The sequence below is a fragment of the Neopelma chrysocephalum genome, unplaced genomic scaffold (assembly GCF_003984885.1).
Source record: "Neopelma chrysocephalum unplaced genomic scaffold, ASM398488v2 Primary Assembly neopelma1_94, whole genome shotgun sequence".
NCBI lineage: Eukaryota > Metazoa > Chordata > Aves > Passeriformes > Pipridae > Neopelma > Neopelma chrysocephalum.
The window spans coordinates 276,976-292,103 of record NW_020897756.1 but is presented as its reverse complement, the minus strand read 5'-3'; the positions used below and the strand labels follow the sequence as shown (position 1 = coordinate 292,103).

The 15,128-nt window shown below is 41.9% G+C and overlaps 1 protein-coding gene across 1 annotated transcript; it reads left to right on the top strand.

Annotated features, from left to right (window-relative positions):
- LOC113972582 (protein-glutamine gamma-glutamyltransferase 6-like) lies at positions 1-10,392 on the top strand. The gene is made up of 12 exons (XM_027693839.1): positions 1-193; positions 941-1,180; positions 1,671-1,789; positions 2,777-2,905; positions 4,070-4,247; positions 5,078-5,213; positions 5,861-5,964; positions 6,655-6,897; positions 7,144-7,464; positions 8,006-8,163; positions 9,811-9,944; positions 10,239-10,392. Exons 1-12 carry the CDS (start codon positions 1-3, stop codon positions 10,390-10,392), a joined length of 2,109 nt encoding a protein of 702 aa, XP_027549640.1.
- Positions 10,393-15,128: the final 4,736 nt, after the last annotated feature.

Sequence of the window (15,128 nt, the reverse complement as noted above, 5' to 3'; positions counted from 1 at the left end):
ATGTCTTATGTCTTTCTAGCCCTGAAAATAACAAAAGTCAATTGGCAATCCAAACTAAATAAAGCTGCCCACCACACCTCTGATTACAGCAGCACAGAAGCAATCTTCAGGAGAGGGCAGCCCTTCAGCATCTCCCTGAACATCAAAACAACAGTGCAATCTTGGGACAACTTCACTTTTATTGCAAGCACAGGTAATTTCCCCATGGCACTCACCTCATATCTAAGTTATTCCACCTCCAAAATACAGATCTGTGTGGTCCATTCCTGAATCATCAAGCTGTGTCCTGTATCATGTAGGATTCATTGTCCTTTTAGGCTTAGGAGTTCCCATTTTTAAGTTTGATCTGCAGTTTAAAGAAATATAGAGAGTAAAGGTAATAATTAATAGGAAGGTAGGTGCCATTCTCATTCTAAACCCAAGCCTGTATCTCTGCTCCCGAGGACCTACCTGGAACAGTGCAATTTGTCTTCATTCTAGTCCCTGAACACGCTGCAGCTCTACCTCTCACAAACCACCATCCTCAAGTCATCTCCTCTCCTCCCTTACTTCACCCCTTTTAAAATCTCCTTGATTAACTTCATGTGTTCCCTATTACTAGAACAGCCTACATGACCCAATTCATAAGAGCTCCCACCTGCATCTTGCCAAAAGTCTCCTCCAAAAAATCCTCCAGGCAGCTACTAACTCTTCATGACACGTGTATTAAAATGTGTGGCTCAGCCCGCTCACATATTTTTGAACTGTCAAGTTTTCAGGACAACAGACTTGCCCCTTCACTTACCTGGAATAATTGTGGGTGTGCTCACCTCTGGAGTGAGTTTACATTGAATAAACACTTAATCTGACAACCCACAGCCTTTCGATGTGGGTTTCCCTGACCCCAAGTTTGACACTCACAGCTGCCACTCAGAATTGCTGTCCCTGTTCTCTCTGGCAGGACCATCTCCAGCAGAATCACAGCAGACCAAGGTCGTATTTACCCTTTCAGAGGAGGGTGCCAGTGGCTGGAGTGCAGCCCAGGAGCCCAGCGAGCCTGGCTGCCTGAACTTCACCATCCTCAGCCCAGCCAGCGCCGTCATCGGGCGATACAAACTCAAACTCCAGGTCCTCTCTGGGAACAAGGTCTTTTCAAAAGTCCTGGGCCAGTTTGTGCTACTCTTCAACCCTTGGTGTCCAGGTATGCTTTGATGCATCACATCCTTCAAATATCTCATTGTCTCAGCCAGGAATTCTGGGGGTCACAGTAAAATCTGAACCTGACAGTCCCAGCTACAGAAAGTTGGAGTTTTTTACTCAACATCAAGCATCAAGGTTTTGCCCCTTCTTCAGTGCTTCAAGCTGTCAAAGACCCCAGACTTTTGCTTGTAGGATAAAAGATCAGAGGCAGGAAATATTCCAAATATTTATTCTAGAATTTTTTTCCCTCTGATTCTTGCATTCAGCTGTAAACCAACCAACATCTACCAGTAAGACACACAGTGAGATTAGTGAAGTTCCCCTCAAAGGAATTTCATGCTGATTTTATTCACTCTGAATGATTAGAGAGGTGTAGCAGGGAGTCCTAAGCCTGAATGCAGGGACAGCCTGACCTGCTCCCTAGATCTCCCCTCTGTGTGAGATTTTCAAAATAATTTCCTTGCAGCCATCGTGTCTCATTCTGCTCTTAGATGATGATGTCTACATGGCTAACGAGAAGGAGCGACAGGAGTATGTCCTGAATGACAGTGGAATCATATTTCAGGGACTGGAAAAAGATATCCAGCAAGAAGCTTGGAACTATGGACAGGTAAACAGCATCACCTATTCCAGAATTTTCAAAATAAGAACAGTGGGTAAATAGGCTCTTCAGGAGAGACAATAATTATCTCAGGGTGTAAGAGCTCAGTATTCCTTGCTGAGTATTCCTCACTTCAGATTTTCTTACAGATATATGTCTCACTTATCAATACATTACAGCAGCATCAGGATCATTTCTGCTGTCTGGCATGTGCTAAGACAGAAATAAAAGAAACAAAGCACAATTTTATTTTTCTTTTGCCCTTTACGCAAACTGGTAAAATTGCACTTCATTTTTTGACCCTTGTAAAGGGCAAAGAAAGCCACTAGGCATTGCAAAGCTGGTACATCTAAATATTTACATAGTAAATATACATAGTGATGTATTACAACTAGTAATTATTTACATAGTTAATACATAGTAAATATTTACATAAGTATTTACATGCTCAGTAACAGGCACTAAAAGGATATCTCAGAGCTCCTTTCTGTCCCACAGGTCAGGGGGCACCCTTGCCTGGCCACATCCATAGAGCAGAGCACTTGGGCATTCTCTGGGCCCAGCACAGCCTCCCTGTGACCCTAATCCACAATAATTATGTTTGTGGGTTTCTGTCAGTTCAGGTGATCTGCTGATACGAGGTGCAGGCAGCCCATGGGAGCAAAGCTTTCGTAACAGGAGGGTTCCTGTGGGGGCACGACAGGATGTGGGAGGGTGTGAATCCTGCTGAGTGCTCCTGTCTGTTCCACCAGGACACGTAATGTCTTTGTGGGTGCCAGTGGCCATGGCCCCACACCATTCTCACAGACACTTGCCTTTAAAATCCCATGGAGAGCCAGCAGCCTGGTGCTCGTGTTTTCTTCTTGGCCCTATATCCTTTAACAATACAGATAATGCCTCTGTTACCAACGTTATCCTGTTGTGCCAGGAGAAGGAAAAGAGATGGGGAGTTTGTCCTGGGGTTTACTTATGAAATTAGCCTTGTTTTGATTTCAGTTTGAAGAGGATATCCTTGATATCTCTCTGGCTATACTGGATCGGAGCCTGAACCACCGAGAGGATCCAGCTGCTGATGTATCCAACCGAAACAACCCTGTCTATGTGAGCAGGGTGATCAGTGCTATGGTAAAGTGATCCCTCACTTACAGCTCTACATGCACTTACTAACAAAACCCCAATGCCCGAGTGTGAATGCCTCAATTTTTTATAGGTGTAGGTAACTATTCTGCAACAAAATAGCTACAAAAGAGGTAAAACAGCCCAAAAGTTTAATTTACCTTTTCCCCAAGAGTTTGCTCATAACTGAAGGAATGTTTCCAAGAACTTCTGGGGAACGGTGAATCTCAGATGTATTTTTCTAACAGATTTTCAGTCCATTAGATCTTCTCACTAATTTGGAGAGCCTGAAATCACTCACTAAGTTTTTCAAATACCAAGAGAAGCATGAAATATTTTGGAAAACCAGTAGTGTTATGGCCACATTTAATGTGTGAATTCAGTATTCTTCATTTAATGGATATTTGTTCAGTGAGGCCTTTATGCATTTCCTGCAACAAATACTTGCACAGCACACACACACATAAATGCACAACCAGGCAACTGAAAAGTTTTCCATTTTATAAATAATACATCCCTTCCCACTTTCTTTAGCTGAGATTCCTCCTTTACAGCTGAGATACTTTTCAGCCCTTTAGACAGCACTCACTTTAAGCAATTTCAGCTTCAACATGAGGTAAATAACTCCTCTTAGATGTACAAAATTACTAAAAGTATGAATACTTAGGAAAAAAACAAATAAATAAGAACTTACTGCTTTCTGTACCACCATGTGACACTTAGGGCTCTGTAATGGATGTGCACAAATATATGCAACCACAACTAACAAGTTTGAGCAAGCTATAAGTACTATATGCACACTTGCAACAAATGCACATTCAGAGAAAATATTGACTTCTCAAGCCTTCCACATAAATCACCCAAGAACCTGAAACAATACTGAATGCACAGAATAATGACATACAAAGAGGTGAAATCCATCGGTGAAGCAGAGGAAATGTAAACAGAATATATAAACTGAAAACAAGGCAGTTTTGAATCATCAGACTCTACAATCTGATCTGGGTTTGGTCCAGTGGTTGCACTCGAGCAGACAAAATTCCAAGGTTCAAATGCTGTGTCCCATCATCCAGCCCATGAGAACAATGGCACCCACAGGGTCACTTCTGCCTGTTTCCCTCCCTCTCTTCTTCTGCAAATATTTTGATTCTCTCATGAGAAGGACTCTTTCAGGTCAACAGCAACGACGAGAAGGGTGTAGTGGAAGGGAAGTGGAGTGGGAAGTATCGCTCCGGGACAAACCCCCTGCAGTGGAGCGGGAGTGTGACCATCCTTCGGAAGTGGCACAGGGGGAGGTACAGACCCGTCCGGTATGGCCAGTGCTGGGTCTTTGCAGGAGTCACCTGCACAGGTATGAAGGGAGGAAGGATGAGACCAGAATGATATCAGGAAGGCAGCTCACTAGAATTGCTGTAGTTTTAACTTTCTGACAATGTTGTTGAAGTTGTTCCAACTGTGGCAAAGAGAGCGAAGAACCTCCGCTCCCCATGTGTGAAGGGTCTATTTTAAACAGCCACAGGTTGCAATACTGCACCCCAAACAAAAATCAAAGTGGTTTGCCAGGCTGGGCTGGTGAAAAGAGCAGGATTTCCTGTTTCACAGCTAGGATTCAAAGAATACCAGTGATCTTTTAAGCCCATCTCCTTACAATCCCATTTTCCACTGCTGTGTCTCACCTACCTACTGCTGACACAAAACCAAGTCACAGTTCTAAGGACCTTTAAAAGGAGCTGCAAGTCAGGAAAAGCATTTCTTATTAGTAGTTTCCATTCAGAGCTGCTCTGAGACACAAGAGCTTCTTTGGGGAAGGTACAAAGGAAAAATGATGCAATTGAAAGGTATATCTCGGAAAGTAAGAGGAAAAAGAAGCAAGTAACAGAGGAACAAATAGAGGGAATATGGGAGAGAGAACAGGAGGAAGAATCAAAGATTAAAATAAATGGGTGAATCTAACTCTTGTTAAAAGGACATGGCAGCTAAGAATGTCCCATGAGTGGAAGTGTCTTCTAAGCAATTGTGCACAATGAGTGTGATTTGTATCATATCTGGAGGAAAATTACTGGGGGTTTGTTTCCCCACTGAAAACATACAATAGACTGTTTTGCCAAGAAAAACAGAAAAATACTTTTTAAATGTGTGTAAAATAGGTTTACAGAACTTTTATGATATTCTATATTGCAGTACTGAGATGCTTGGGAATACCTACTCGTGTTATTACCAACTTCAACTCTGCCCATGACACCAATATAAATCTGAGTATTGATAAGTACATTGACATTTCTGGAAAGACCCTGCACTTGACTGAAGACAGTGTGTGGTAAATATACATATTTTTGAATTATTTCTTCCATTACATTCCCCACAAATTAAAAGAATCACGCTCCTGAAAAACTACTCCAGCCTCATGCTGCCAGTGCTATAAAACCCCACACCAAAGAATCCACAGAGTGTTCAGAAATTCAATAAGTAGTCAACCTCATGATTTTGAAGATTCAACAAAGGAGATGCTGTTTCACCTCAGAGGAGCTGTTAAAAATTGTTCTTTTGACAGACAAGTGCCCACAAATTATCACACTGCACGGGTGTGTTGTACTGCAGCATCAGTGCCTCAGTCACCAAGCACAATACACCATCTGGGCTGAATGGGACAATGGTGACATGAAGTAGAAAGAAACTGTGAGTTAAATACCAAGAGATAGGAAAGTGCACAGGAGACCTTTGGCTGTTTGTTCTGGAATGTCCAGAATTGAATTCTTGAATCTGTGATGAATTATTTTCCTTTTAACATTTCTTTTTCATAACATCCCAACATTTCTCAGAGATCTGAACACAAAAATCAGGCACAAAAGGGGAAAGAGGTACTCATGTAATGAGACAGCAGCTGCTCTCTCCACAGTTTTCATTCACTCAGGATTATTTTTGCATTGTATTAATCAGGTATTCCATATTCTGCCTCCCTTACAGGAATTTCCACGTCTGGAATGAAAGCTGGTTCACTAGAAGAGATCTTGGTTCTTTTTATGATGGATGGCAGGTTCTGGATGCAACACCCCAGGAAAAAAGCAAAGGTAACACTGTTGTAAACATAAAAAACTCCCCGTAGATAGTGTTACTCTGAAAGATTGCCACTGAAATTTCAGGACAACTCTCTTCTATACATTCCCTGTAGATATAGCATTACTTTTGCTGCACAAGAAAATCAATATCCACATCAATCTCCAGTAGGCAACTTTTCTGTCAGCCTCTGGATCGCTTACCAGCACATCAATTCTTCCTTTTTTTCATTTTGATTCTCTACCTCCACAAAAGCCAGCACATCTGAAGTTCACTTATCCTGCCCTTGCTTGTCTCAGCTCCTAACACCACACAGTCTGATTCCCCAACACAAAATTTAACAAATTTAGTTTCTTGGATCTTCTCAGTGCATTGTTGACTCCCATCCCTTAGGTCTGGCTGCATTTCTGACCTGGCTCACACCCTCTCCTCTCCTTTCACCAGACAGCTTTGCTGGCAGCCTTGCAGCCTTTGCAGGGTGAAACATTTCACACAGCACACATCATAAGAAGCTTTAGCTCTCCCTAACAACCTCCCACCTTTTGATAGAAAAGGCATGTGAGTCTCAGGGCACTCTGTTACCATAATCCACAGACACACAAACAGTGAACTTCACCCAAATGCATCTTTGGAGTGACTGCCAGCATGAGGATTTATGTTCTTTTGCAAGAGGCAGTTGTTTAACTTCTCCCTCTCCAATACAGGCATCTATCAGTGTGGTCCTGCCTCCATCAGAGCCATCAAAGAAGGGGATGTGAACCTGGATTATGACAGCCCATTTGTGTTTGCAGCAGTGAATGCTGACTGTGTCACTTGGATTCGCCACAGCAAGAAAAGAAAGGAGAGGATTTATTCCAACACCAGGAAGATTGGGAAATGTATCAGCACCAAAGCAGTGGGCACCAACTCCCGTGTGGATGTCACTGCTAATTACAAATATCCAGAAGGTAAATTCTTTGTTACAGTTGTCTTGTCACTGATGATCAGAAGTGAAAAGAATTTAGGCCTTTGTTGGACTGAGCACTGACTTAATTTCTTTACTTCTTCTAGAGCAAAGTAGCTGTGTTAGATCTCACTTTCTCCTCTTGAGTATCTTTGCCCTTCTCAGCCTTCCTAAATTTCTGAGATCAATCCTGGCTCCACTGCACTGTACCCAGCACACACAAGATCTCTGACCATGTTATCTTTCCAAGCAGGATCCTCAAAAGAAAGGCAGGTGTACAAAAAAGCACTGAAGCTGCTTGGTGTGAGAAGAACCGGAAAAAAGCCCAAAATTAGAAAACCTAAAAGGCGATTTTCAAGGGCACAAACCCCCAGTATCTCAGGGAAGCTGATCCTCGACGCATCTCCCGTGATTGGGCAGGACATCCTCCTTACATTGTCACTCAGAAACCTGATCTCAGATTTCAAGACCATAAAAGTTAAATTGAAGGCTTCAGCCGTTCTCTACACAAGAAGACCAAAGGCAGAGATTTTAGAGCTGTACAGGTCTATTAAACTCGGATCAGAAGAAGGTAATTTTAATTTTATTACACCTTTTATTACAGGACAAGACATAGTTTTGGTTTGTGGTCAAATCACATGGAAATAAAAAATGGCTCAAGAAGTGTATGACCTGCAATCAGTTGGAGGTCAAGGCTATTCAGGGGAAGAGAAACATTCATATTTCCCCATTTGCTTTTGGGCACTGTCAGAAAAGATACTGAGCAAAGTGACCTTTTGTCTGACCAAGCAGAGCCACTGTTGGTGCTACATTATGACCTTTTTTGCTAAGGAAGAACAACTAAGAGACAAACAATGGACACTAGGGAGCTACCCACATATACCCACCCTCAGATCTGTCCAGCTACCAAACTGTACCTGATAATTCACTGTTTTATGTGAATGTAAGTAGAAGTCACTTATGAGCATCATTCCTGTCTGTGGGTGTCAACACCCACAAATGTGCAGCCCCAGGGTGATGGTGTACATGCTCCTTAAAATACAGGTACCTCACAGATAGCAGGGACTTAGAAAAAGGAAGAGAGGGAAATTTTGTTTCCATTTCCATTCCAGTGAAAGAGTTTTCATTCGGGATCCCCTACTCCCAGTACAAAAACTCTCTGATGGACGACAGGAAGATCCTGGTGACTGCTGTGTGCCAAATCAAAAAGGGAGCCTCTCTTCTGATTGAGAAGGACATTGTCCTTCAGGATCCTTTTCTCACCATCAAGGTAAAAACAAGTCCCCTCTGTCACCCTTGAGAGACATGTTGAGAAAAAGCAACTAGAATTCCCACTTCTCACGGGAAGGAGTGTGGGAAGTGAAATCAAGATGATTGGATCTTGTTTCTCTGGTAATGGGCCATATGACAGAAGTGAAATGAAGTACACTAAGGAAAAGCAAACCTTTCCATGGCATAGCTATGGTATTCTTGCCAGTGCTTGTTAAAGCACTGATAAAAGTCTCAGTGTTACAAGAGTTACAAGGCAAGCTTATCTACAGAGAGACAGGACAGAGAGGGACAGAGAAATCTAGGCTGTATTTAGTCCTCCCCTCTTGTTAAGGGAGTCTGATCAATCTCTTCCAGTTTATTTAGGAAGACTGATTTTTACCAAAGACATCCTCACTGACCAGCTGATAATGCCTGGGGCTGTGAGGCTTTTTATTACTAATATTCAAGGAAGTTCTTTCACTGAATCAGGAAAAGAGGCACTTTCCACCCTCTGCAACATCTTCCCAAATGATTAAACAGCACTGCAGGCTTTTTTTTTTCTTTCCACTTAAGATTGACCTCTGGCAAATGTTGTACAATGAATAAAAAGCAGTTCTTAGTCTGCAGGAAAGACCCTGCACTATGTTTGCCTAGGGACAGTCCTGGATTTGCATGGCCCATCATATCCATATAAACGAGTTTAACTGGTTTTGGACAGCACACTCATGTGCTGTTATCACACATGGGATCAAATGCTGTCTGCCCATCTTACTGTAAACAACACAAGGGGGAATATGGTCCTTTGCAGAGTCTTTCAGAGCCTCCAGACTGGATTAGCCACCCCAAACCACCATGTCAGTAAGGAACAAGAAAAGCAAGGCAACACAAAATGTGTGAATTTTTGCAGGTCTGGCGGTTTCTGAATACCAGGTTCTGGTGAGACTTTGTACAAAGTCTCTGTGCTGACCCATGCAAATAACAGGGTCAGCTTCTGCAGGGCAGGCACCAGGATTAAATTACTTCAATTCAGTGAGTAAGATTTGAGGCATTTGTTTCTGCTGATTGAAACTTCTCTATAAACATACAGACAGTAATAGAGAAATGCAATTGGGGTAGAGGACTTCTCCATTATGTTAAATACTACTACATTATCTACAAAGACAACCAGATATGACAATTCCACTTTATCTCAGTCAAAATAAGGTAATGAATATGTTTACTTGCTAATTTGCTTTTTTTTTTTTTGCCTGAGACAGCACAATTCACACCTTCCATGTTCTCTAATCCTAAACTTCCATTTAGCCTAACTAAAGCTAATTTAACATAAGCTGCCTCCAGTAGTCACCCATATATGCCAAGTTAATTGTTGTATTCTCATTCTGTTCTCACTGACAAGTGTCATATATTGTGCTGTACATAACACCATACACTGCCCTAGTTAAAATGTTAGGATTAAATGGTAGATTCTACAGTAGTTTGTTCTTTCTCAGCCACAGTGGGTGGCTCATTCAAGGCTGAACTCTGATGCCAATGTATAAATTCCTGGCCTCTTCCTGTCCAGGAAATCCTAAGAGGGTAAATGGTTTGAAGTGGGAATGAAAAGAGAAAAGCACAAGAAATGGGTGAGAATAACGCTGTGGCTGAGCAAGATGTTTTCCCTCTGTAGGTCCTTGGTCCAACAGTGGTACACCAGGCTGTTGATGTGGAGGTCACATTTACCAACCCACTGTCTGATGAGGTGACAGACTGTGTACTGAGAGCTGAAGGTAGTGGCCTGCTCAAAGAGCAACTCAGAATCAGGTAAATGCTGCTGGCTGAAAACTCATTCACTTTGGGGGGAAATCTGGAATACTAGTGGGTTTTTAAAATTATTTTGTCAAGCTCATGACTTTTGTTGGCACCAACCTTGTACAAAATACTATCATGTCAGTACTCTCCACATACCAGCTGGAGTTTTTTACACCTCTTTCACCAAGCTTTGAATTACAGGATGCTCAGGGGGTAATGTCAGACTGTCTTAGATTTGGGGATCTGAAGAATACACAGCAAGGAATTTTCAGCTGCTTGACATTACAAATGCATTCTCTCTTTTAGTGTGGCAAGAATGGCCCCCATGGAGAGTTCCACAGTCCAGTTTGAAATCATTCCCTACAGGAGTGGCACCAGGCAGCTTCAGGTGGACTTGGTTTGCATCCATTTTTCAGACATTAAGGGATTTGTGACGCTTGATGTGGCTCCTGCTCAGTGATATAACCTGTGCATCAGTTCAGTTGTGCCTGTTTATGAGGCTGGTGCACTGTCCACACATTATTATGACTGGGGGCACAGAAATGCAGATTACTCAGCCAAAGCAAAGTGATGTCATATGAGTGCAAACTAATAAAAAGGTACCACACACACTGTACTGTAAAGACAGAGTCACCTTTTTCAATCCCTAACCTGTTTTATGGACCTTCACACATACAATTACTAGTGGAAATTATTATATAATTTAAATTGAAGGAGAGGATCAAGTGTGATGGTTTTCAGCATTAGAGCCTGTAGCAATAATAGCAGCTGGATTTCCAAGGAACATAATTTAAAATCACTGGTTTCATAAGCTTCACAGAATGCAATTTAATCATCACAGAATCACAGAATGGTTTGGTTGGAAGGGACCTTAAAGCTCATCTCCTTCCAACCCCCCTGCCATGGGCAGGGACACCTTCCACTAGCCCAGGTTGCTCCAAGCCCCGTCCAACCTGGCCTTGGACACTTCCAGGGATCCAGGGGCAGCCACAGCTTCTCTGGGCAACCTGTGCCAGGGCCTCACCACACTCACAGGGAAGAATTTCTTTCTAATATCCAATCTAAATCTACCTGCCTTCAGCTTAAAGCCATTCCCTCCTGTCCTATCACTCCATGCCCTTGTGAAAAGTCCCTCTCCAGCTGTTTTGAGAGCCCTCTTTAGGCACTAGAAGAGACGAGGAGATGTCCCTGGAGCCTTCTCTTCTCAAGGCTTGTATTCACTAAATACGTTTTATTCAGTAATAGCCAAAGTACTATCCAAGTAGCTGACATAACTAAACTCTAGAATTAAATTTATCATTTAATCTTATTACTAGAAGGAAAATACAGCAATAAGATATGACAGTGTAACAACAGAGCCCTCTTCTTATGACTGGAAAAATGAGAAGCTATTCAATAGACAAGAATCTTTAACTCACAGTTTCCCCGTTCAGATTATAATTTAATCAGGTGGTAAAGTATAAATAATGAAATATCCGGCAAAAAAAGAAAAAAGACTAGGAATAACAGTACAAAAACAGATTAAAGAGAGACTTGACTCTTTGACTAAGGAGTAGAAAACACCAGAGCATCTGAAATAGTAACAGGCTGTTCCTGAAAATGGGAATGATGCAGAAAATCATTAAACAGTAAATAGGTGATCTGTCATCTGGACTAAGACACATTTCTGTACACACATAGATTCTCACACACACACCACTATCTCAAAATGCCCAGAGTTCTTTCTGGATGAACTAAATGAGTGAATGAAACTTCCCCAGAGATAAAAGGATAAGTTACTAACACCAACAACCTGACTGAGTCCAAAACAGATTGTGTTTCTATCACTGACAAACTATAGTTAAGCACAATTCAAATTTTCGTGTATACACGTCATAAAGATTCACCTCCCCATCCAGCCTCACTTCCTTAGTTGGCTCTACCAGGAGAAAAAAGCACTTGGATCTTGAGAGGGGAAAAAAGGTATTTAAGGAGCAAAGTACTCTGTAAGAGACATCTTATAGCCCCTATACTGTGTGGGTTCAACCCCAGATCTCTCCTTGGAGTATTTACAAAGGCTTTGCTCAGCATAAACATGAGCAATTTCCCAAAGAGAAAATCGATGTGTATGGGGACCGACTTAAAATGCTCTCTGGCTTTGCAATCATATCCCTACTGGTCTGAACCTATTCCAGGACTAACAGGCAGTAGCAGTGATGAGGAGCCTGAACCAGCACCATCAATCAGTGCATTGGTCCTAATTATCCTGGCAATATGCATTTTGCTAAAATTGGAGAGGGGAGAGGTTTAGTGTTTTTACTTCATTCCAGGTCAGAAACTTCTCACTTTACTATCAGGAAAAATTGGCCAAATTGACAAAAAGCACCCTATGACATTTATTTTTGTTTTGTACTGGAACCACCATCAAGGTTGTTATTTGCCAACAGCTGCTGCCACTCAGTGCAGCCCTTTCTCTGTCTCTTACAAAACCATTGTATCTACCCTCCTAAATTATGTTAGAGGAAGTTCCACCTGTTTCCTTTCGTGCAGGTATGACAAAGCAGACAAGAAAAAAAAAGGATTTCTCTGTTTGCAAAGGCAGATACTTTTCATTACCAGAAGTGCTCAGAAAGCACAGGCTGGGAAGAAAAGGCGCAGGACAATACAATGAGAAGGACGTATGAAAATTCACATTTAACAATCCCATATCCTCATTCTGCAAAGCTGCTTAAAGCAGATCATCATTCATGAGGAACACACTGAGCCATTCATATCTAAATCCCTAAATTCCTTGCAAAGTTAACAAGCCAAAATAGCAAAGACATGAATGTTCCTAAGAGACAATTTGACTTTTTCCACTTGACACCAAGTACTGTCCGGCAATGCAGACCCAGAAAGAATGTTCCATGAGCACAAACTGACCCTGTGACACAGATTAAACTGAGGTCTCATTTAAATTTCTTTCATTTAAAGCCAACAAAATCTCCAAAACATGTAAACTCCTATTTTATTACATCAATTACACTGTTTTGCCACCCACACATACACTTACAGGGGATGTGGAAGCTGGTTAAAACAAGTCAGCCCAGAGAGACTGGAATGAGGGTTGAAAAGGACACACACACATACACACAGGAATTCAGATTTCTCCAGGCAAAGAGGGGAATAGGCAGCTTTGCACCTATCAATTAAGTCTTGCAGGATCTTGGAAAGTCAGGGTATAGGATCCTCCACCAGCCTCAGAGAAGGCCTTGAGGTAGTGATGGTATTTCACAAAATCTCATTAAATCTTGCAAGAATGCAGACTGTCATTACATTTAATACACAATGCAGCCAAACCATTCCAATTCCTTCCAGTATTCCCTCTTAAACACAATCCAGGCAATTATTTCAGACAGTGTTTGTCACGGGAGCTTGGAGTGACCTCATCCTAATTATCTGCAAAGGAAGCCTGCTGTTCAAAGGGAAATCAGCTGCAAAGCCTCTGCCAAGTTCCAAGCTTTGCAACACTCGTTGGGTTTTCACAGTGTCAGCATTTTCATCTGCCCTCAGCAACCACACCCAGCTCAGTTTGAGTGTGAAAATGCAGATCTGGCCAGTGCCAGGCATGAGAAACACATTCTTCCTGCATGAGACATAAGACAACTGTACAATTAAACTAATGATTATTACAGAGAAAAACATGCAAGTGCCCGAGGAAGGATTTAAATAGCTTTTGTCAAACCTACAATCTTCACACAGCCCTCGGTCAGAAGTCACTTGGAGTAGGTGGAGTAAAATATGGCTAATTGTCTGTATTTTTCTTTATAAATACACAGTTTAAATGTGAGCATGCCCAAGAGGCTGACCCAGCCAGCCCTCATTCCAGTCGGATCACTCAAAAAAATCCAGTGAGCACTGGCTGATATGACACATGTTTACCATAAATTGATCTTGAAAGGCATTGAAATCAGCCTCCGGGGTGGTGAATGTTTCTGCCCACCATCCTGTTCTTCTGATCTAAGTTTCTAGAGCCTTGATTCAGGCAGTGGATGAAATTACTACTGTTTTACAGATTAAAAGAGATCAACCAGAAATAGCCAAAGTTGGTGGTTTCAAATCACTTTGTTCTGCCACCAAAGCTGCACTGCTGTACCACTTGGTCCATGTGCTGAATGTGGAGGGCACTGCTCACTATCAAAGACAAACCCAAGGGCACAGTGTAAGCATTTCTTGTTGCTCTAAAGAAACAAGAAATCCCCTCCAAAAGGAAAATTCCTGTCTAATTCGTGCACATGCCACTGTCAGAGCTGGAAATGCAGATACCTTTAAAGGGAAGCAACAAATCTTCCTTGCAGTTGCCAGTTTGACCAAGAGATGGTACTGTGGGAATACACAGCCATGACAAGGCAGTGCTGATGGGATAAATACCTGCTTGGATCTAAACCACTCTGATTTAGAGGTTCATAAACTCATACCTACATTGCAGAGGTGCATTTAAGAACACCTCTGATGTCCCTCAACCACTCTGCAATTCTGTGAAAGTGAATCTATACAATCAAGGCTGTGCTGTAAAAGGACTAAAACACAGGGAGTTTTTATTTAGCTTAAATGATGCATAGAAGCAAGAGATTGTAAAGTCTAATATGGACATAGAAAAACACCAAGTTCTCTGGTGTAATATTGTGTGTTTGGCTTCTCAAATTACTCTTGAATTTGTGGAAGATCATAGGTTTCTATGGTGACTCACTCCACCATGAAAGATGTTCATGTCTAATATTTTATTTCCTATCTTTTGACCAATTATTTATCAATCCAGTGGTGTCCCTTTAACATTACCCCAATTTCAAGGATGTATTTAGCCCAAATCTACAGTGCAATACTTTTAAATAGTCGGCATTATGCTACAAAAATTCTACATTTTTAGCTGCTGCCTTTGGCACATTTCCTCATTTTGAAAAGGTTTCACTTTTTTGAATTAGGCACAAGAGCAATGGATGTGCTGACTAATTTTTTTTTAACTCCTTGAAGGGTTTAGGATCTAAGCAGCTTGGGGTCAATGCTGTAGAGCAGCTCTCCAACACTTACATTTGAAGTGCATCCTGTGCATTGTTTAGAGCCCTATTGAGATTTGCATTTCCTACTCTGGGGTTCCCAGTGCACAGCTTCTTGAAGGAGTAGTCCCTGTCTGTCTCCAAATGCTTCATATCCCTCTGGGGAATTTGACCTCATCTGTTG

Excerpts from the sequence above, each read along its gene's own strand:
- LOC113972582 (XM_027693839.1), top strand. The coding sequence starts at position 1 with ATGTCTTATGTCTTTCTAGCCCTGAAAATAACAAAAGTCAATTGGCAA. Across the intron at positions 2,906-4,069 it reads GCAGGGTGATCAGTGCTATG|GTCAACAGCAACGACGAGAA; the intron begins GTAAAGTGATCC and ends GGACTCTTTCAG. Across the intron at positions 9,945-10,238 it reads AAAGAGCAACTCAGAATCAG|TGTGGCAAGAATGGCCCCCA; the intron begins GTAAATGCTGCT and ends TCTCTCTTTTAG.